The sequence below is a fragment of the Hemitrygon akajei genome, chromosome 7 (genome assembly GCF_048418815.1).
Source record: "Hemitrygon akajei chromosome 7, sHemAka1.3, whole genome shotgun sequence".
NCBI classification, from domain to species: Eukaryota; Metazoa; Chordata; class Chondrichthyes; order Myliobatiformes; family Dasyatidae; genus Hemitrygon; species Hemitrygon akajei.
This window is the reverse complement of record NC_133130.1, coordinates 127,589,825-127,612,340: the sequence shown is the minus strand read 5'-3', so window position 1 is coordinate 127,612,340 and position 22,516 is coordinate 127,589,825. Positions and strand designations below refer to the sequence as shown.

General features: G+C 41.1%; 1 protein-coding gene across 7 annotated transcripts in view; it reads left to right on the top strand.

Moving 5' to 3' along the window:
• fbrsl1 (fibrosin-like 1) overlaps positions 1-22,516 on the top strand; it is a 994,182-nt gene that overhangs the window by 907,999 nt on the left and 63,667 nt on the right. For all 7 annotated transcript variants that reach the window (XM_073051929.1, XM_073051934.1, XM_073051933.1 and 4 more), the window contains one exon: positions 17,633-17,999. In XM_073051929.1, the coding sequence (XP_072908030.1) occupies positions 17,633-17,999 (367 nt within the window). The remainder of the gene's footprint in view (positions 1-17,632; positions 18,000-22,516) is intronic.

Sequence of the window (22,516 nt, the reverse complement as noted above, 5' to 3'; positions counted from 1 at the left end):
AATGTTTAATCAAATAAAAAGCTTTACTGCAAGCTACAACTCTGCTATTGTATAAAGGAAACAAACACTTCGAGACATGCTATGCTTTGTGTTCATGCAAATAATTCACTTGAGACTGGGATTGATTGTTGTCACATAGGCAAAGTTAACCAAATCATTTTAATATGAAAATCAAATGCAGGTGCACAAGTGCTTAACTCTATTTAATCTCAGTTAAGTGTGATTGAATACACCCAAAGAGCAGGGCTTTAAAGGTATTAGCAGATATATCAGTGCATCAGGGTCTTTAGGAAAAAATATAGCTGCTGTTCATTAATTCAGCAGGAAAGTTCGTGAAACGCCTTGAGATTAGGGATTTTTGAAGGCTTTAGCCAAGGCTGTTAATAAATAAAATAAATGTATCCAGTCTACTTGAGGAAAATTCAAGACCAAGGAAAGTAGCTCTCTAGTTGGGGTGCAATCGAATGAAGAAACACCATATAAATAATTCATTGTGATTGTGTCTGTTTTTATTAAGCTTCGTTCGAAAACCAAACACTTGTGTTTCCCATTTTAGAAGCTCAAATCGTGTTTGGTTTCTTTTTAATTAATGGAATTAGCTTATTCTTACTCCTAAAAATATCTTAGGAAATATTTTAACTGCTTTAATGTTTTCAAAAAAACATTACATAGACGTAACTAAAGATGGTTATCAATAATTTGAGGGGATAACTAAGTCATTGACAGCGTGTCAGATACATGCTCAGTAAATAAGTCAGCACCAAGGAGATTGCAATTGTGCAAGCCCTGTGTTTCATTTGCATTAGCTTCTGACAACACCAAAGAAAATATTATGGATTTGCTGATGCCGTCAATCAAGGGTATGCATTGTTATGGAAATTGTTGCCTATCTGACCAACGCTAATGAATGCTTTCGCTTGGCTGAGGCCCTTTATGTCACAAACTGGCAACAATAGCACACCACCTGACCAAAGCAGATTCATCTTGCAGTTTATAGTACAGGTTTCCCCCGCTATCCGAAGGTAAAGCGTTCCTATGAAACGGTTTGTAAGCCGAAATGTTGTTAAGTGAATAAGCAATTACCATTTATTTATATGGGAAAAATTTGTGAGCGTTCCCAGACCCAAAAAAAACCTACAAACTCTTGCCAAATAACATATGAAACCTAAAATAACAGTAACATATAGTAAAAGCAGGAATGATATGATAAATATACAGCCTATATAAAGTAGAAATACTTTCCTGCGATCATTGCAGCATAGTGAAAATCTCATTACGTAGCGCTACTAGCGTAGCGGAACCACTTTCTCCAGTAACTTATAAGCTATGAAGCTGCCAAATCATACCAAATAACACATACAAATACACAGCCTATAAAAAGTAGAAATAGTGTATGTACAGTGTAGTTTCACTTACCAGAATCGGGAAGACAGCGAGCACACTAATGGTGCGTTAGGCGAGTCATTGGAGGCTGGGGTGGTGGGAGGTACAGGAGACTGGGGTGTCATCTCATCGTCGTCTATTTCCATCAGGGCAGACAGATCACTAACGTCTTCTGTGTCTGCCTGCCTCGATGTCGAAAGTCAAGTTTCATCATCTGCTGTGGCTGATGTGGAAGGCTTGAAAAACAACAGTATGCTTGACTGCTTAGCCTCGCGCATTTTTCTATCATACACTTCTTTGTAAGCACTCAAACCATCCTGTAAATATGCCCTAAACCTATGTACCCTTTCAAAATTAAAATCATACTTTTCTGCAATCATTGCAGTGTTGTCAATCGCAGTGAAAATCTCACGCAATTGCTTCATGTTCAGTTCCTGGACGACTTCACTTTCAGGCCGTTCGCTACTGCGTTCAGTTTTGATTGTTATTCTTTCCTCTTGCAATTGCATCAGCTCTTCATCTATCAGTTTCTTCTATCGAAATAAATGTCTTGCTTGGCAATATTTTCCAATAAATTGCAGTTTCGTCACAGTTAAGCACTTGCTTATACGAATAACCACCTTCTGTAATTATTTTCTTCAGTTCTACTGGGAACTTTTCAGCAGCTTCAGTATCAGCCGAAGCACTCTCTCCAGTAAACGTTAAACTATGAAGCTGCCCTCGCCTCAGAAACCGATCAAACCACCCATGACTTCCTTTAAATTCCACTTTCACAACACCTTCATCACCATCGTCCAGTGCTTTCTGTTTCAGCTTATTAAAAGACTGACTGATTTCTCCTTAAGTATAACTTAACAGAACACCACACTTTGTGCACCCATCAATCCACTCAAGCAATAGACTTTCCATTTTATCCATTATTGGATGCCGACTAAAAGAGACCACTTTGCTACGAGCAGTACCAACCATCGGTGACTTTCAAGATTCTTTCTCTCTGTGTGTAAATAGTGCAAATGGTGGACACAGGCAAGTTCAAAGCACAGACAATGTCCTTACTTCATTCACCATGATCGAAACGTTTAATTATGTCTGGTTTTACGCTAAGTGTAACACCCTTACGAGCTCTTTTAGGCTTTTCTGATACCTTAGAACTCATCTTGCTAACGGATGCACAAAATAAATTGAGATAAAGCACAGATGCTCACAGGTACATGTTTAAGTTATGGCGACTAGAATGCAGTTCCGGAGGAGGAGCTTGGCTGCAAGGGGCACATGCTGCCTTTTTTTGTAAAAGTGAAACACTTTTCTGTTAGTGAAAACAGGTAACTAATGTAGGTCTTTCGTAACAGTGAGGTGTCATAAAGCGAACGTTCGAAAAACGGGGCCACCTGTAATTGTGGGAGCTATGTATCTGTTCTGTCTGCATTGTATTCTGTGTTGTGCGGTTTTGTGTTTATTTTGTAACTGGTCACATGAGTAGGGGTGTGGTAAAAGCAAAGGGGAATAAGTTCCGTATTCTTGCTTATTTCATGGCTGTTTGCAGCTTGGGACCGGCAGAGGTTGTACCTTTTGCTGAGCACTCTATCACTCAATAATGCTTATGTTTCTCCACTTCCATATTGTACATTTGCTAATAAAGGGTCAAAATATATATCCTTGACATTTGGATCAAACGCTACAGGAGTAGGGGCACTTCATGCAAATAATACAAGTTTGTAGGGTTGCCGGCAGCAGCAGTTGTTTTGATTCTGGTTTTTCTGCTGCAGTCAACTTTTATAGGAAGTCATGTTTATTTGTTGAGATGCAGTGTGGAATAGGCCCTTCTGGCACTTTGAGCCATGCCACCTAACAAACCCTGACCGAACCCTAGCATAATCATGGGACAGTTTACAATGACCACTTAACCTACTAACCAGTGCATCTTTGGATTGTGGGAGGAAACCAGAGCACCCAGAGTAAATCCACGCATTCCACGGGGAGAACGTACAGATGACGTTGGAATTGAACTCCAGTGCCCTAAACTGTAATAGCATCATGCTAACTGCTATGCTACCATGGCAAAGCATTGCTAAGATAACATTGTTTTGACTTTCATGGAAAAGTCTCCATCTTCCTCACCCACCTGCAGTTAGCAGAAAAGTGTCAATGCTTCTAACTGAAATAGAATGCCAAATATCATTTCCACAGCAGGTTTCCTCCAGGGCTGGTTTGAGGGAAAAGCAGCCGAATACTGATAAATAAATGAGAGATTTGAGGGCTTTTAAATACATATTCAGCAGGACCTCACAGCAGAAAAATGTGTTTTTTGACAGGTATATTCAAAGAAAGATGTGCTCCAGTATTTTGTTTACTGAGTGAGCATCTGTTAACATCATACCAACAATAGTATTTATTTATTGTTTTGTAAATGAAATATAAAATGTCTTCATGCCATCATGTCAACTTTGTTATAATCCTGCAGTTAAGCCAATACTTGGCTCCTACAAAGCTTGCTTCCTTGCGCACTCCCCTATTTGCCACTGTCACTACAGCATTCCTCTGATTTAGTTCTAAATCCATTTTGACAGCTTATGGAATGGGTTGTATATAGAGAAGGAAACCAGATGTGACAGTCTTCTGTGGCAAATTCCAGTTGCCTGCAGCCGAAGGTTGGAAGATGAACTGATCCCGATTTGTTTCACAGCTCGGGCCCTCTCTAGTTAATTGGCTGCCAATAGCTTTCCTAATGACTGATGATGGATGGAATGCTGGTTGCTTGAACAGGGCACTTAGAGCAATGAAAGCATCATACATACAGATATCACCTGAAGACAGCTGCCTTGGCAGGAGAGGCAGCAGCAGCAATCGATGACGTTGCCTCTTGTCCCTTCCCTTTAGTATCTCATCAGATGGCTGCGCGGATAAGTATTGCTTCTTTTGGCAAACTGACACTATTGCTTAGATGTTAACTTTTCTCTGCCAGACCATGCATCTTCTGCTGTTTATAGAAAAAAAATGTGACAAGTAATTTGTGTTGTCCGTCAATGGGCATCTGTTTAATCCAACCTAACCAACAGCTTCTGTCACCCTGCAGAATATTCCTACTGACGCTGGGAGAAATTGGGTTTGCTTATCTTTATTCTTCTGGCAGAGGTGGAACAAATTTCTGTCTGTGCTTCAGCCCATAATGCTCCACCAAATTATTTCCAAGATAATGCCTTTTTTTCCATGCTCAATCCAGCTTCTGTTCATGATGGCAAGCTAGTTATTTACTTTTTTTTTTATTGAGATGCAGTGTGGAGTAGGCCCTTATGACACTTCGAGCCGCGATGCCCAGCAGTCCACTATTTAACCCCAGCTTAATCATGGGACGATTTACAATAACCAATTAACCTACCAGCTGTGATGTAGGAAACCAGAGCACCCAGACAAAACCCAGCCGGTCATGGGGAGAACAACAAACTCCTTAGTGGTGGCGACGAGAATTGAACCTGGAAAGCCTGTACTGTAAAGTATCATGCTAACCACTATACTACCGTGCTGCCCCAAGTCTTTGTGACTTTTTTTTAAAGTTCAAGTAATGTGATATCACTTTGTTATAATTTCAGGAATAAGTGCAATTTAACACAAGACCTTTCAGGAAAAAGATTTAAACTATAGATTTTTTAAAAAAAAATATGAAATTTAAACGGCTTCATAAAATATCCTCATTTTAATTTGATTCCGGCAATAGACAAACAATTTATGATGGCGAATAGTTTTGTTTGTATTATAATTTTCTTTTATTGTACTCATTTTCACTGCAAGCTAGTGGTGCGGTGAAAACCGGGGGCAGGTGTGATCCATCAGAAATCACCAGTTATGACTTAAACATGGCAAGAAATTGTGGCTAATGTTTAACCTGTGTTGTTGCTTTCACCAGTAAACCAGCTCAGAAGATAACGTTAACAACTGATAGGGTGAGATTAGCCAGTTGCAAGCAAATCTTAAGCAACATGCACAAAAATGCTGGGAGGAACTCAGCAGGCCAGGCAGCATCTGTGGAAAAGAGTGAACAGTCAACGTTTCAGGCCTGCTGAGTTCCTCCAACATTTAGTGTGTGTCGCTTTGGATTCTTAGCATCTGCAAATTTTCAGGCCTATATTTCACTCATTAACATTGAACTAATGTTATAGTTGGATTAAGTGCAGCCATTTTCTTAGTTTTACTATGTTAAATTGATGCCCAGTCCAGATTCTAGATTCTTAGGTTAATTTACAGTAGATTCTCCAACATGTTTTTGGAATGAAGAAGGAATGGGAGCACCTGGGGAAACCCATGTGATCACAGTGAAAACATGCAAACTCCTCAAAGATGGTGTCGGAGACCAAGTTTGAAACCAGCAGCAGGGTGTCCCCCACTTTACGGAAGTTCGCTTTACACCACTTCACTTTTACGAAAGACCTACATTAGTAACATGTTTTCGCTAACCGAAAGAAATCCAAAGAGGATTTTTGCTGTTACGATAAAAGGCGCCCGCTTTTAAAGTAAACTTGTGTTTACTTTATATAGGCTGTGTATTTATCATCTCATTCCTGCTTTTACTATATGTTAGTGTTACTTTAGGTTTTATGTGCTATTTGGTAGGTTATTTTTTGGATCTGGGAATGCTCAGAAAATTTTCCCCTATAAATTAATGGTAATTGCTTCTTCACTTTTTGCCATTTCAGCTACAAAAGGTTTCACAGAAACGCTCTACTTTCGGATAGCAGGGGAAACCTGTATATGATTGACTCTCAATGACTCTATGATAATAACTATCAGTCTGTCTGTCTGCCCATGACACCACTGGCCAGTAGGGCAGCAGTGAAGGAAATCTTCCATCTCTGCAGTGTTCAGGTCTTCCCTCATCATGTCCGTAGATTCCTCTCAGTTTTTGCTACTGTCAGTGATACGAATCCCGGGTGGAGACTCGGGATTACCATCTCACTCAGATGTAGAAGGATTCTTCATTGCTGTTTCCATAACAATTTTTACCAGTCAGGGTTGTTAGCCCTGAGCTGAACTTCCAAACCTGAAGGACCAATGGGTCACTCTTAGTCTGGCCTCTGCTCTTTGACTTGTTTGATATGGGTGACCCTACCAAGAGCCAAAGCATAAATCCCTGATTCCAGCCAACGTTGCCCTCGAGGTCACTGAGGCATGCCAAAACACAAAGCTCCTTGGAGGAATAACTATCATTGTTGCTGACAAATCAACATGGTGCGAATGAATCAATATAATTAAAAAGTCACAAATCCGAGTTTGTGTTCTGTCCATTCCTGAACAGTAGTCTGCCAGATCTACTGCAGATGTGATCAAATAATCGCTCTAGCACCAGTGATCACTGATTGTTGGTCTTGGAGAGGCTGTTGGTTCGTGTCACTGTCCTCAGAGAGGCCACTGGGTCCTGATGCTCTCGGAGATGTTATCAAAGTTCTGAGGTTGGACTGTAGTTCATATTGGCCTCTTCCGGTTCTATGTTTTTCTGGTGTTCTCACCGATTTTTTTTTTGTTGTTGCCTGGAGATTTGGGTGATCTGTCAGCTTTTGTGCAAGCGAGGATTTGGGCGTATTTGGGGTTTGTGAGTTTTTGTTTCTTTTTCCTGTTGAGAGGGCCATTGATGTCATTCTTTCCACTACTCCTATGGTTTTCTGTATTTTATGGCAATCTGGACAAGACAAATCTCGACAGATTCTGGATACATATTTTGATAAAGAAATGACCCTTTGAACCTTGTGGACCTTCGAATTGCTGCTACTGTTGGTGAGGAGTTTGTACGTTCTTCCCATGACCACATGGGTTTTCTCCAGTTTCCTCCCACAGTCCAAAGATGTACAGCTGCGGTTAGTAACTTGTGGGCATGCTATGTTGGCAGGAAGCATGGCAACACTTGCGAGCTTCTCTTAAGTAGAATTCTCGCAGATTTGTTTTGATGCAAATGATGCATTTTAATGTATGCTTTGATTTACGTATAACAAATAAAGCTAATCTTTTTAGAATTTTTTTTTAAAACCATACTTGATCATTCAGGGTTGATTAACCAGAAACTAAATGTAATCAATTGAGAGCTAGTGAATTGGTGATGTTTTGATGATGCTGTGGTTTTGGGGTTTCCACTTATGGTGCCACTGGTGATGTATTGGCATCAACACCAGACTTTGGGGTGAATTGTCCCAGTTTGAATCCAGTCGGCCCATTGGTTCCCACTTGTGCTGGGTCGTAGCTAGTAATTCAGCCTTGTTTAAAAAAAAAAGGAAAAATGTTAAGGAAACAGCAAAAAATGTTGCCCAATGCATGTCAAGGCACGAGAAGGAGCAACAACAACTTTTGAAAAGTGGCTTTGCGTTGTTACAGTGGATGATTGCAATTATTTCCTCACCACATCACAGAAGCTGAAGAATGCGTATAATTCTTCACCTGTCTTTTGCATGAGACGTATAGGGCTTAATTTAATAATATCACATGCAAATACTTTGTAATTGTGAAAATAATGCAAAATGAACAAATATTTGTTGATCTGAATCATGGACACTTGGGGCTAGTGACAGCTTATCAAGAACATTTTGAATTGCCCTTTATATATTTTGAGCCATTCACTTCATAAACTTGGTGACTTTGCAGTTTTGATGCCTTAATATTGCTGTCGGACTTTCATGGTACCTACTGGTACAGTATATACAATAATTGTACGCCACAATAATGCTCTCAGGGCCCAACTATCGATGTAATGGCTTAGTTTCCACTTTAGGGAGATGTGTGCATGCATTAATTGAAAAGATTAATAACTTTCTGTTCAGGGAATGGAAGACAAGATCAATTCCTCAGCTGAGAGTAGGAGATGCATATTGTTGTCTCTCATTTATTTCCTGTCCAATCATGCTCCCACTTTAGTATTGTTTAACTCTTTGCATGAGGTACCATTTAGTTAAATACTACTATGCATTACAGTAAAAAAATTTATTTTTAAAATCAGAACAATCACGTTCAGGTTTAATATCACTGGCATATGTCATTAAATTTGTGGTTATGAGGCAGCAGTACAATGCAATACATAACAACTAAATTACAGTAACAATTTTACCTACTGCCCATTACACCACTGGCACTCAAGGTAGAAATGCAGATCCTCAATCTCTGGTGTTTAGGGTTTCCCTCATCACGTCAGTAGCGTTCTACCAAGAGCCAAAGCATAAGCCCTGACTCCAGCAACATACAGTAGCTCTCTTGATCATCGAGGCACACAAGCCTCCAAAGTAGTGCAAAAAGCTGGGGAAAATAGTGAGGTGCTGTTCAATGTCCATTCAGAAGATTGATGGCTAAGGGAAATAAGCTGTTCTTGAATCACTGCATGTGTGCCTTCAGGCTTCTGTACCTCCTTACTGATGAATGCTACCTTTTTGAGACATTACTTCTTGAAGATGTCCTTCCTGGCTGCTGGGGGGGGGGGGTGGGGGGGGCTAGTGCCCATGATGGAGCTGACTGAGTTCACAACTTTCTGCATTGTATATTAGATTTTAGAAGGAACAGTCTTGCCCTCCAAAACTCAAGAAGGGCAAGTCTTTCTAATATCTTTGTTGAATTCAGTTAATACAACAATGATTGTGGGACAAGCTAACTAATTGAAAGCTAGCTAGTTAGTGATGTTTGATCATGTTATAAGGTGGCTTTGCATGGTTACAGTCAATATCACTTTAGAAAAAAAGATTTATTGCTTGCTCAGTGAAAAAATTTGGGCTGATTAGTTTCCAATGAATTTTAAGTGAGGTAGTTTTGGGTGCCACAGTAGTTTGATGATATTACAGCTCAGGTTGTTTCAGAATTCAATTCTGGCACGAGCTGCAAAGTGCTTTTACTTTCTCCTCATGACCAAAAGGGTTTCCTTCTGGAGCTCCGGTTTCTTCCCACAGTCCAAAGATGTTCTGGTTGGTAGGTCAATTGGTCATTATACATTATCCTGGTTTTTTTTTAACTGCCCATTACAGTGCTGGCATTTAGAGAAGCAACAAAGATCCTCCATCTTTGTCTGTCCATACAAGTCTTACAGAAGTATAGAAGGATTGTTCATTGCTGTTTCCGTAACAATTTTGATTTACCCATCTGGGTTGTTAGCTCTGAGTTAAACCTCCAAACCTGGAGGACTGGTGGACCACTCTTAGTCTGGCCTCTACCCTTTGACCTGTTTGGATTGGGTGACCTTACCATGAGTGAAAGCACAAAGCCCTGACTCCAGCCAACATAGCTCTCTGGGTCATTGAGGCACACAAGCCTCCAAATCCTATGACAATGTTGTGGTCCTCTTGGGGGTGTCCTTTGATTAGGCTTTGGCTAAATAGGTAGGTTGCTGGCAGCGCAGTTCATTAGGCCAGAATGTTCTGAACTGTATCTCCAAATAAAAATAATAAATCATAGACTTTAAGTAAAGCTTCTTAAAATGAATGTCTGTAGTTTTTTTTTAAAGCTTCTAACATTTTCTTTCCACATTATCTGCACTAAAGTAATGTGGAACTCTTTCTGATAAACTGTCAAATGTGCACTGTGATCCAAATTCAAACTAACTTTCTTTTATTGCAAGCACGTACTCCAAAACTTCAGTCTGATGCACCATACAAAATTATGCAGATTTCTAATCTTTGTGCACCTTCATAATGAATTTCTTGTGTCCGTTCTTCCCTTGGATTTTGGAGCAAGGATTGGATTTCTATCTTTTGCTGCTTCAGTTGTGCATTCTAAGACTGCATGGCTCTATCTCTGCCCATGTAATTTTGATAGTTAAACAGAGAGTCATAGAAAAGTACAGCACAGAAAACAGGCCCTTTGGCCCATTTAGTCAGTACTAAACTATTTAAACTGCCTATTTCCATCGAACTGCACCTGGACCACAGCCCTCCATACCCCAACCCTCTATGTATTTATCCAAACTTCTCTTAAATGTTGAAATGAGCTTGTGTGCTCCACTTGTTCTGGCAGCTCATTCCACACTCTCACCACCCTCTGAAGTAGGTTCTTCTTGTGTTCTCCTTAAACTTTTCACCTTTCACCCTTAATCCATGACCTCTAGTTGTAATCCCACCCGAACTCAGTGGGCAAAACCTGCTTGCATTTGCCCTATACCCCTCATAATTTTGTATACCTCTGTCAAATCTCCCCTCATTGGCTTATGCTCCAACAGTGAAGAACTAACCTTTTCAATCTTTCCTTATAACTCAGGTCCACAAATCCTGGCAACATCCTTGCAAATTTTCTCTGTACTCTTTCAATCTTACTTACAGCTTTCCTGTAGGTAGGTGACCAAAACTGCACCAATGTTTTATACAACTTCTACATAGCATCACAACTCCTGTACTCAATACTTTAATTTATTAAGGCCAATGTGCCAAAACCTTTTACGACTGTCTACCTGTGATGCCACTTTCAATAAATTATGGACTTATATTCTCAAATCCGTTTGTTCTACCACACTCCTCAGTGCCCTACCATTCACTCTGTAAGACCTACCCTGGTTCATCTTACCAAAGTGTAGAACCTCGCACTTGACTGCATGGCTGGGATTTCTTTAGAAGGTCTTCGTAACTAAGTTGAAAAAGCCAACGGTTTAAAGAAAATGAAGGAGATGGAGGAGAGAAAAAGAATTAAACCAACAGAAACATTTTCACTATACAGGTAGTCCCCGAGTCTGACTTACAAACAACTCATACTTATGAACCGAGGAAGGAGAACACCGTCCGCCATTTTAAATCGGATTGCAACGCCTTCTGCCATTTTAAGCCGTTGCGGTTGGCACTGTGTTGAGTGTGTAACTTTGTATTTGGCTTAAATTTTTCTTAGCAAGATTCACCCTGACCCACCCCCGCCTTTTCCGGTCGGCTGGTGGCGTACTGAGATCAGCGCCGGGCTCGAGAACGGAAGTTCCCGAGTTCAATCCAGTGACAGACCGCTCCCGAGCACGCCGGGTTGATGTCGAGCTCGCATCTCAACCTCGTTTTAAAAAAAAACACTGCCACCTCCAGTTTAAATTCCCACACGGAATATTGAGGAGGATCAAATACCCAAACCCAGCACAGCCCCCACTTGTTCATTTAACCTGTCACAGTGCGATGGACTTTAGGACCCGGGGAATTCAGTGCGGTAGTCTTTAGGACACAGCAGACCTCGGGAGCCAGCGGAGGTCGGGACCCGCCACCCGCAGTGTTTCTGTTCTCTTGACGGGAAGCAATCACAATTGAAAATAAAGTGGAAATAATAAAGCGTTTGGAAAAAGGTGAAATGCCATCAGTCATTGGAAAAGCATTAGGCTACAGTCAGTCAACAATTGGAACAATTTTAAAGGATAAAGTGAGAATAATGGAGCATGTGAAAGGTCCTGCCCCGATGAAAGCTACAATTATTACTCAGCAACGCAGTGGTTTAATTATTGGAATACATACGTTGCTTAAGTGTTTTATATGCATAGAAAGGTAAAATATATACTATATACTAAGACAAACGTTTGACTAACTGATGCTAAATAATACCGGATGTACCTGTTCCGACTTACGTACAAATCCGACTTAAAGTCAGACTCAGGAACGGAACTCGTTCGTAACCCAGGGACTGCCTGTACATCCCAAACAAAAAAATATTATGACAATGTACATTATATTCATCATCAAATTTTTCAAGTCTTTATTACAGTCTGAACCATTCTAACTGCCCATGATCCTTCAAAATAAATTTTTAAGTAAGTTATAATACTGGTGTCATAGACTCATAGAAAAGTACAGCACAGAAGAAGGATGTTCAGCCTGTCGAGGAGGTGCTGAACCATTTAAACTTCTTACTCTGATCGACCTGCACCAAGACCATTGCCCTCCATATCCCTGCCATCCACGTACCTATCCAAACTTAAATGTTGAAATCGAGTTTGCATGCACCACTTGTTCTGGAAGCTCATTCCACACTCACCACCCTCTGAATGAAGACGTTGCTCCTCGTGTTCCCCTTAAATGTTTCACCTTTCACCATTAACCTATGACCTCTAGTTGTCCCAACCAATTTTAAGAGGATATTAACAGTGGGCTCAAAATAATTTCCCCACAGTAGCCCTTATATCTTCCTACATGTCAGACCTTTATAAAAACATTTGTATTTGTGGCATCTGTTCTTGGGATTATATTGTTAGCTGACTGAATATTCAAAGTTCACTAAAAGGATGATTAGATCAGTTTCCAGCTGTTTTGTACTGATTCAGCAGTGCCTGTACTCCAGATGTGAATGTTCCTTGAAGAAACAAAACACATGGAAGTGATTGTTAGTAAGGCCTCTGTTGGTCAGGGTCGACCATGGATGTTGCATCCTAGCTATCTAGATACGCAAGCCAGGGCAGTACAATATGGAGAGCAAGCTGTTGCTCATGTCGCAAGCTCCCCCACTCCACTCATCTGATGAACCCAGAGACCAATACAGTTTGGCACCAGCAGCATTGCAAGAGTTGCCGGTCAGTGTTAAACTCAATGTAGGACTACCCTAGGGAGTCAGGCTCAGGTTTTTTCTTTGGGGGCTTACTCCTGAACCCTTCCCCGTGGGAGGGTATAGCTGCATGGCAGCAGAGGTTTGAGATCAGAGTTTTCCTTCTCCTAGATGAGCTGATCATCTGCCTAGATTGACTGGTTTTAAGGCACCAGTAACCCATCTTTGCCACTTCTCCAATCAGAAGAAATGGTTCCACCAGGCTTACACATGAAGGCCAGGAGCTGATCTTGGTTGTCAGAGGTTATTTGAGGCACACACGTTTGGGAGCATTTAATAGGTAGTGAGAGCTTATCCCATTACCATCCCCGACTGTAACAAATTTACAGAACCAAAGGGATTGTTAATTGCTGCATTAAGGTACAATGAGAGCTTTGATCTCCCGCTCTGTGATCTCAGATGATTGCATGATTTGAGCTAACAGCAAAAAATGACACTGGTGTATGACAGCACTGATGCAGTATCTGTGATTGAAATAAACTATCGTTCGATTTTCACTTAACTTTTAAAAGCACTTAACCTGTCAATATTCAGAACTTTTTAACATCAGCAATGCTTAATGGGTTTCCTATTATCCGTTTGATATTTCGATTGATGAGGAAAAATATCATCGTATTTGCAGAAGACATTGCTAAACTTTGCATTATCAAGACAACTGCATTGTTAACAAAGGGTCTCTGATGAAGGGTCATGGCCCAAGTCTGCGAGTGGCTTTGGTGGCATACCAAATCTCCTCACACTCAATGAAATATAGCCACTGTCGTGCCTTCTTTGTAACTGCATCGATATGTTTGGGCCAGGATAGATCCTCAGAAATGTTGACATCCAAGAAAGAGAAACACATTACCTATGATGTTTTCCCTTCCTTTCCAGCCCTGAAGAGGGGTGTCAGCCTGAAACATCAATTGTTTATTCATTTCCAGCATTTGCAGATTTTCTTGTGTTTAAAATTGAATAATATAGTAACATAGGTTTTTGGTTTACTCGTATCTAATCAATTGCGTAGTCAAGGTATAAAAGATTACCTAAATAAAATGTTGAATTAAATAAGGTCATATTGGTAGAATAGTTCAACTGTTGCACTATAACTGTGGCTGTTTCTGGAGACCATTGTGATTACTGACAAGTTTGTGGCAAGTGCTTGTATCTTGAAGAGCTTCAGCTCAAACTTAGAGTCTGAAGTGCTGTCACTGAGAGACATCAGGGAAGGGGAGAGCTGCCCAGACACTGATCCTGGGGATAAGTAGTGGTATACATCTGGTTAGTTGCCCACAGGGAATGCTCCTGAGGGGCCAAATGTAATTAATGCATCTGCTGTTGATACGAAGTGAGGTTGGAGAACGGCTTCAGGGAAATGTACTGTACAAAGCGAGTGTAAGGGCACATGGAACACATGTAGATATCTACATATACAATACAGTGCAAAAGTCTGAGGCACATATACATTTGTAGGAAAACGTTTGTGAACCCTTTGCAGTTACCTGGTTTTCTGCATTAATTACTCATAAAATGTGGTCTGATCTTCATCTCAGTCACAATCATAGACAAGCACAATCTACCTAAACTAATAACGCACAAACAATTGTACTACTTTTCATCAATACTCTGTACACCATTCACGCATCTGATTTCACCAAAGCAACACCATTTCTACTGTAAACAAAAGTGGCAGGTAGTGTAGTGGCTAGCACAATGCTTTACAGTACAAGCAACCCAGGTTCAATTCCTGCCGCCATCTGTAAGGAGCTTGTATGTTCTCCCTGTGACCATGTGTGTTTCCTCTGGGTGCTCCGGTTTCCTCCCACAGTCCAAAAAACGTGCTGGTTGGTAGGTTAATTGCTCATTGTAAATTGTCCCATGTTTAGGCTAGGTTATATCGGGGGATTGCTGAGCAGTGTGGCTCGAAGGACCAGAAGGGCCTTCTCTGCACTGTATCTCAATAGATCAACCAATAAATAAATGCCTAATCTTTCTTTACAGCTTATACCCACTAATCAAGGCAGCATCCTGATAAACCTGTTCTGTACTCCACCCAGATCTTCCATGTCCTTTCTGTAATAGAACAACCAGAATTGTACATAATGCTCCAAGTACAGCTCAGCCAAAGTTCTTTATTCTTGTTCTCCATGGCCTAACCAGTGCAGGCCGGCAAGCCACGTGCCTTTATTTCATAATCTGCTAGTGTTCCAATTTTAAGTCAGCTATGGACTTGGGCTTCAAGATCCCTCGGTATGTTACTGCTGTTGCGTGCCTGACTGTATACATTTAAAACTGACCAGCAGCTAAGTGTGCAGATGGTGCCACAGTGGCAAAATTCTGGCATCTTCCTGATATTCTTCAGTTGCCAAGTCCTTATCTCAGTCAGAGGCTGTTTTCAGAAACTGCTTTCCCTTGCATGATAACGGGAAGGGCAGAATGAGTTTGCTTTTGTCAGTTACAGGTGGCGTGTTAGAGGGAAAACTAACAGCAGTATTTCTCTCAGATGGAAAGGGTCACTATATACTACACTGAGATTCATTTTCCTGTGGGCATTCATAGTAAATACAAAGCAAAACAATAAAATCCATGAAAACCCACACACAAGATGAACAACCAATCTAAATCAGTATCAGACTTCATTTAACCAGCATGTGTTGTGTAAGTTCTCTTTGTGCAACAGTACGATGTAATATTTATATGTAAAAATAAATAAGTCATGCAAAAGTAGAAGTAAAAAGTAGTGAGGTGGTGTTCATGGGTTCAGTGTCCATTTAGAAATTGGATGGCAGAGGGGAAGAAGCTGTTCCTGAATCGTTGAGCGTGTGCCTTCAGGCTTCTGTACCTGCTCCTTGATGGTAACAATGAGAAGAAGGCATGTCCTGGGTGATGGGGATCCTTAATGATGGATGCTGCTATTTAGAGGCATTGCTCCTTGAAGATTTCCTGGATGCTGGTAATTAATGTGCAAATTTAAAAAAATAAACAGAATAATATTAATAATAGATAATAAATATTGAGAACATGAGATGAAGAGTCCTTGAAAGTGAGTCCATAGGTTGTGGGAACAGTTCAGTCATGGAGCAAGTGTAGTTAACCTCTCTGGTTCAAGAGCCTGACAATTGAGGGGTAGTAACTGTCCCTGAACCTGGTGGTGTGGATCCTGAGGCTCTTGTACCTTCTCCCTGATGGCAGCAGTGAGAAGAGAGCAGGGCCTGGGTGGCAGGGGTCTTTGATGATAGGTGTTGCTTTACTGTGACAACCTTCCTTGTAATTGTGCTCAGTGGTTGGGGTGAGGGGTGGGCTTTACCAGTGATCGGTAGCAGTGAAGAGTGATAGTGTAGTGATTAGTGCAATGCTATTATAGCATCAGCGACCTGGGTTCAATTCCTGCCACGACCTGTAAGGAGTTTATACGTTCTCCCCATGATCGCTTGGGTTTCCTCTGGGTGCTCTGGTTTCTTTCTCCTCTCCCCCCCCCCCCATAGTGTAAAGATATATTGGTTAGTAGGTTAATTGGTCACATGGATGTAATTAGGCAATGTGGGCTAGTTGGACTGGAAGGGCCTGTTACCGTGCTGCATCTCTAAATATATTTATAATTTAATAAAAACCATAGTAGATATTAGTTAGATTAAATGCAAGCAGAGCATTTCCAGTGAGGTCCGGTGACACTACAACTAAGAGGTTATGGGTGAAATGTGAAAAGTTTAAGGAGAGCATGAGGAGAAACCTCTTCACTTAGAGAGGGTCATGAGAGTGTGGTGGGCGAGCTGCCAACACAGGTGTTGCATGCGAACTCTATTTCAATATTTAAGTGAAGTTTGAATAGGTACACGGAGGGCTATGGTCCAGGTGCATGACAGTAGAACTAGTCAATTTAAATGGACTAGATGGGCCAAAGTGCCTGTTTCTGCGCTGTACTTTTCTATGACGCTAGATGCTTAGGAATGTAGGAAAACTAAATTAGAAGTGAATCTAAGTTTAGTTGCAAATTCCTTTAATACCTTAAGTTTGGCTTCTGTTTCAAAGATGTTTTTCATTACACTTGACTTTGTTTACTTAAGACTGTCTAATTCAGACCATTTTAAGCCAGCTGGAATGTTATATTTTTTGAGCAAAGAGATTAGACTCAGAGACATAAACACTGGCCTTCTTGTACAGACCATTACTGAAGCAGAGCGCGGCCGGCAAAGCTGGCTTAACACGCACATTCATTGAGATAAAGGGAATGGTATCAAAGCAATTAAACTAAACAGATTTTCATTAAGTAAATTGCAGCAAGGCTGTGCTGTGCGAAGCTAGACAACAATTAGTGTTAATATCCATGCTGCTCTGCCACCCTCACATTCATTTAATTGTAATTTGTGCAAATGGATTATGCTTGGACCGCAGGGCTGGGAGATTGGCTTCTTTGGCGGTTTAAACAGGTAGATTTTAATAAATTGTGGGAAATGCTATTACATCTCTGATAAAACCCTACATTTAATTAATCCTTAAATATTAACAGGCATGAAAGAGTTGAGGATTTTGATCAGTGCACAGTGGGGAAAAGAGATTGTGAACTTTCCAAAGCTCAACTGCAACATAATCATTTTATGCTAGAATGTGTGCTCGGTGAACTCTTGAATCGACAGGCATTTAACAATAATTAGGAGTGAGATATTAAAGCTGACTTTATTCCTCAGAGAGGTGGGGTCAGTGATGATGGTTAAGCATGAAAATATACCGCTACAACTACAGGCTTTGGTTTATTCTAATTTCCTAGGTCCAAGCTTCACTGGAAGCAGCCTGACGTCGAATGAGAAACCTGAGGCGAAAGGACCAGGTGTTTCCAAGATATCTGGACTAGAACGTAGCCAGGAACAAAGCAAAGAGACACCCTTTGTGCCACTGGTCCCAAGCCCACCAGCTGTTGTGGTTCCACCACCGCCTTCAACGTGTGTTCCCAATAGCACAGCAAGTCCGACAGCAAAGGAGGCCATACATCCATCACAGCCACAATCAAGACAACCAACGCCACAGCTACAGCCACAACTGCCGCAGCATTATCCCGTGCCTCCAATTCATACACAGCCTCCTTCCCATCACCAGATTCACCACCAGATACCTTTCAGCAGTCTTAATAGTGTCAGGTAAGGAGAGTAAATGTTATATTACTTCCAGAATCGACATTTTTTTGTTGTATTCTGGGTAAGGAGTGCTTGTGCTAAAGGCAAGGTCACTTCCTGTTTCTGATTCAGTATCACAATGCCTTTGAAACCTATTGAATATTGAAAGGACTAGATAGCATGAATGTGGAGAGGATGTTTCCTATAGTGGGAGAGTCTAGAGCCAGAAGGCACAGACTCAAAATACAAAGTTGCCCCTTTAAAACAGAGAGATGAAGAGGAATTTAAAAAGCAAACACGAGGAAAACTGCAGATGCTGGAAATTCAAGCAACACACACAAAATGCTGGTGGAACACAGCAGGCCAGGCAGCATCTATAAGGAGATGCACTGTCGACGTTTCGGGCCGAGACCGGAAACATCGGGTTGAAACGTCAGGACGAAGGGTCTCGGCCTGAAACGTCGACAGTGCTTCTCCCTATAGATGCTGCCTGGCCTACTGCATTCCACCAGCATTTTGTGTGTGTTGCTTGAAGAGGAATTTCTTTAGCTAGTTGGTGGTGGATCTGTGGAATTCGCCACAGACGGCTGTGGAGTCCAAGTTATTGAGTATATTTAAAGCAAAGGTTGATAGGTTCTTGATTAGTCAGGGCGTCAAGGGTTATGGGGAGAAGGCAGGAGAATGAGGTTGAGAGGCATAATGGTGGAGCAGACTAAGATGGGCCAAATGGCCTAATTCTGCTTCTCTGTCTTCTGGTCTTATCAAATTAGGGTGTTCACAATTTTATCCTTGTTTAGTACCAGAACTTAAGTGGTGAACACACAAAATCTTTCCCACTATGATTCTTTTCCCATTTCCTACTGAAGTTATTCTAGGAACTCCTGAGAAGACTTTTGATCCGTTTCTTTTCATTCCAATTGTTTTTTTATGCATAGTTTTATACAGAGTGAGCATCATAACCTAAAATAAGAATCAAATTTATTAATTTCTTGAAGCTTAGCATAAAATCATGTCTGTTTCTCCTACTACCCTATCTCCCATCACTACCAATGCATTGGAAGATTAAGCACAAGATTGGCAAATAATTCACTTGTTCACTTGTATATAAATCATAAACATTGCTCAAGGAAAATTGCAAATTGGACAGCAGTGATATGGTTGGAAAGATCTTGTCATTTGAGCTGAACTTTTTGTAAGTTCAGCCATCTGCTTCATTTTGAGCTGAGCTTCAAATGATGAATCCACTTTATGGCCAAAAGCACTTGTATCCTTTTCTATTTTTCCTTCCTCCCCCTCTGTTTCAATCCATCTGCCTTTGAACTCTCTGATTTGACAGTTGCAGTGTTCTCTTGATTGCCTTCTCTTTCAAGCTGAGCTTATCCAAATTTTGTTGCCCAAAACCCAATTCATTTTAGGTACCACTGGTCCATCAAGTCTCTTACAGCCTACAACAGCCCCAAGCAACTAAGACTCTAACTATATCTTCATGTTAGTATGCATCTGTGGCCTTGCCCATCTTTGTCATTTGTAATGTTCACTGGTATTTTACAATCTCTGCATTTCTTCAGTTATGGCCTCTTGAGAATAGGAGTCTCAAGAAGCCATAACTGTAGAGGCTTTGCTACCATTTGGAGGGATTAGTGATCATGGAGTGTGTTGGGGGTGTGGAATAGGCTGTCAGGTGGTAGTAAAGGTAGATACACTAGGAACATTTAAAAGATTTTTAGATAGGCACATAGATAAAAGAAAAATGGAGGCTTAAGTGGGAGGGAAGAGTTATGTTGATCTTAGAGTAAGTTAAAAGTTCAGAACAATATTGGCCTTAGGACCGGTATTGTTCTATGTTCATAGCCAATCCTTAACTTCAAGTCCATAAGACATAGGAGCAGAATTAGGCAATTTAGGCCATCAAGTCAGCTTTGCCATTCTATCATGGCTGATTTATTATCCATCTCTACCCTATTCTCCTGCTTTCTCCCCAAAATCCTCTCAACCTCCACTTTAAATATTCTCATTGACTTGGCCTCCACAGCTGCCTGTGTCAATGAATTCCACAGGTTCACTACCCTCTGGCTAAAGAAATTCCTCCTCTGTTCTAAATGGCGTCCCTCTAGCCTCAGGCCGTGCCTTCTAGTCCTAGACTGTCCCACTATAGGAAACACTCTCCCTACATCTACACTGTCCAGACCTATCAATATTTGATGTTTTAACGAGTTCCCCCTCCAAGTTTGTCAGCTCCGTGGTTCTTTTATTACCCAAAAATCTAATAATTTTAAGTCTCCAATATGCCCAATATGAGCTTCTACCATTTTCAAAGGAATCTCTCCACATCTCATTACTAAATAACTTGCTAGCTGTCTTGAGATCTATTCCATAGACCAATATTTTCCGTTTAGATTGGAGTTCCCAACCTTTTTTTATGCCATGGACCCCTACCATTCACCAAGGGATCCGTGGGCATCTATTCAATCAATCTCTCTCAGAACAGCACCTCATTTATCTTAACTGCGACCTACATAACATTGTTGGGTAACTAAGGAAAGAAAAGGCCCCTTAAGAAGCAGTATGGTCATCAGTGTGTGGAGCCATGGGAAATGGGCAAGGCCTCAAATGAAAATCTCTCATCTGTATTTTACAATGGAGAAACTCACTGAAGGTAGGGAAGGTGGGGTAAAGAACAACAACACCCTGAATCAGTATTATAAAAGAAATGGACTTACGTGGAATATAGAACAGTACAGGTCTTTCAGCCTACAATGTTGTGCCAACATTTTAACCCACTCTAAAATCAGTCTAACCCTTCTCTCCTATTTAACATTCCATTTTCCTTTCACCCACGTGCCTATCTAGGAGTCTCTTAAATATCCCTAATGTATTTGCCTCTACCATCATCCCTGGCAAGACATTCCATGCACACACCACTCTCTATGTTTTAAAAAAAAACTACCTTTGATATTCCCCCCCAACCCCATTGGAAAAAGGCACTGGCTGTCCTTTCTTTTTATGCCTCTTATTTTATACACTTCTGTCAAACTCTGTTATCAAAGATGCCTTTTGGTGTTGGTAGTCTTGATGCACATAAAGGTGACCCTGGGGCTTGACCAAGTTATGGGAAGCAAGTGAAGAAATTGCTGGGGTCCTGGCAGAGATATTTGTTTCTTCTGTTGACATGGGTGTGGTAACAGAAGGTGGAAGTTGGCTAGTGTTGTGCCTTTATTTAAGAAGGGCTACAAGGACAAACTGGGGAACCACAGGCCAGTGAGCCATGATCAGTGGTGGGTAAGTTACCCAAGGGTATTCTGAGAGACAAGATTTAAAGCAAAAAAGAAACAAGTTGCTAGAGGTATTTTAGACAGGGCCTGTATACATTTGGAAATGCAAGGGCTGACTAGGTGTAGTCAGTATGGCTTTGGACCTGAGAGATCATACCTCATGGATTTAATTACATTTTTGGAAGAGATGATCAGGAGGATTGAGGGCAGTATAGTAGGCATTATCTGCACAGAGTTTAGCAAGGCTTTTGATGAGGTCCCACGTGGTAAACTGATGTGGAATGTGAGATCACATGGGAGCTAGGACGAACTAGTCAGGTAATTATCTGGAAGGAATCAGAGAGTTGCTTATCCAATTGGAGGACATTGTGTTGCAGGAATTGGCGCTGGATCCTGTTTGGTTTGTCATATATATTAACGATTTGAGAATGAAAGTGATGTGAGTAAATTTGAGGATGACAGCAAAATTGGTGGTGTGGACAGTGGAGAACGTTGTCTAAGGTTACAACAGGATCTAAATAAGGAATGGCTGATGGAATTTGATTTAGACAAATGCAAAGATGCCTTTTGGAATGTTAAACCAGGGCAGTATGTGCACAATAAAGGACAAGGCTCTTGGGTAAGCTGTAGAATGGAGACACCTAAGGATGCAAGTACATGGTTTCCTGGAGAAGACATATGGCATGATGATTTCATTGGATAGGCAGTGATACTTTTTCCCCACAACAGAAATGGCTAAGCCCAGAGGGTATAATTTTAAGGTGATTGAGGGAAGTATGAGGGGATGTCAGAGGTAACTTTTTTTTACACAGATGCTGGAGCTGGGTGGTGGTGTTGGAGGCAGATATATTAGGGACATTTGTGAAACCTAAGCACAATATAAACGTAGAGGTCTGTGTAGGAGGGTAGGGTTACATTGATCTTTGCAGAGGTTATAAGTTTGACATGGCATCTTGGGCTGAAGGGCCTGTACTGTGCTGTAGTGTTCTGTGAATTATAAGGGAAAACTGGATAAGCTGGGACTGTTTTCTCTGAAGTGAGGGAGGCTGAGCCATGACATAATCTTGAGGGGCACAGGTAAAGTAGATGATCACAGTCCTTTTCCAGGGTGGACGAGCCTAAAGCCATAAATACATGGTTTAAGATGATTTAAAGAGGGCCTGAGAGGCAAGTTTCTGTGTGTTAAGTATATGGAATAAGCTGTCAGAGGAAGTGGTAGAGTAAGTGGAACAATCTGGACAGGTTCATGGATATGAAAGGTTTCGAGCA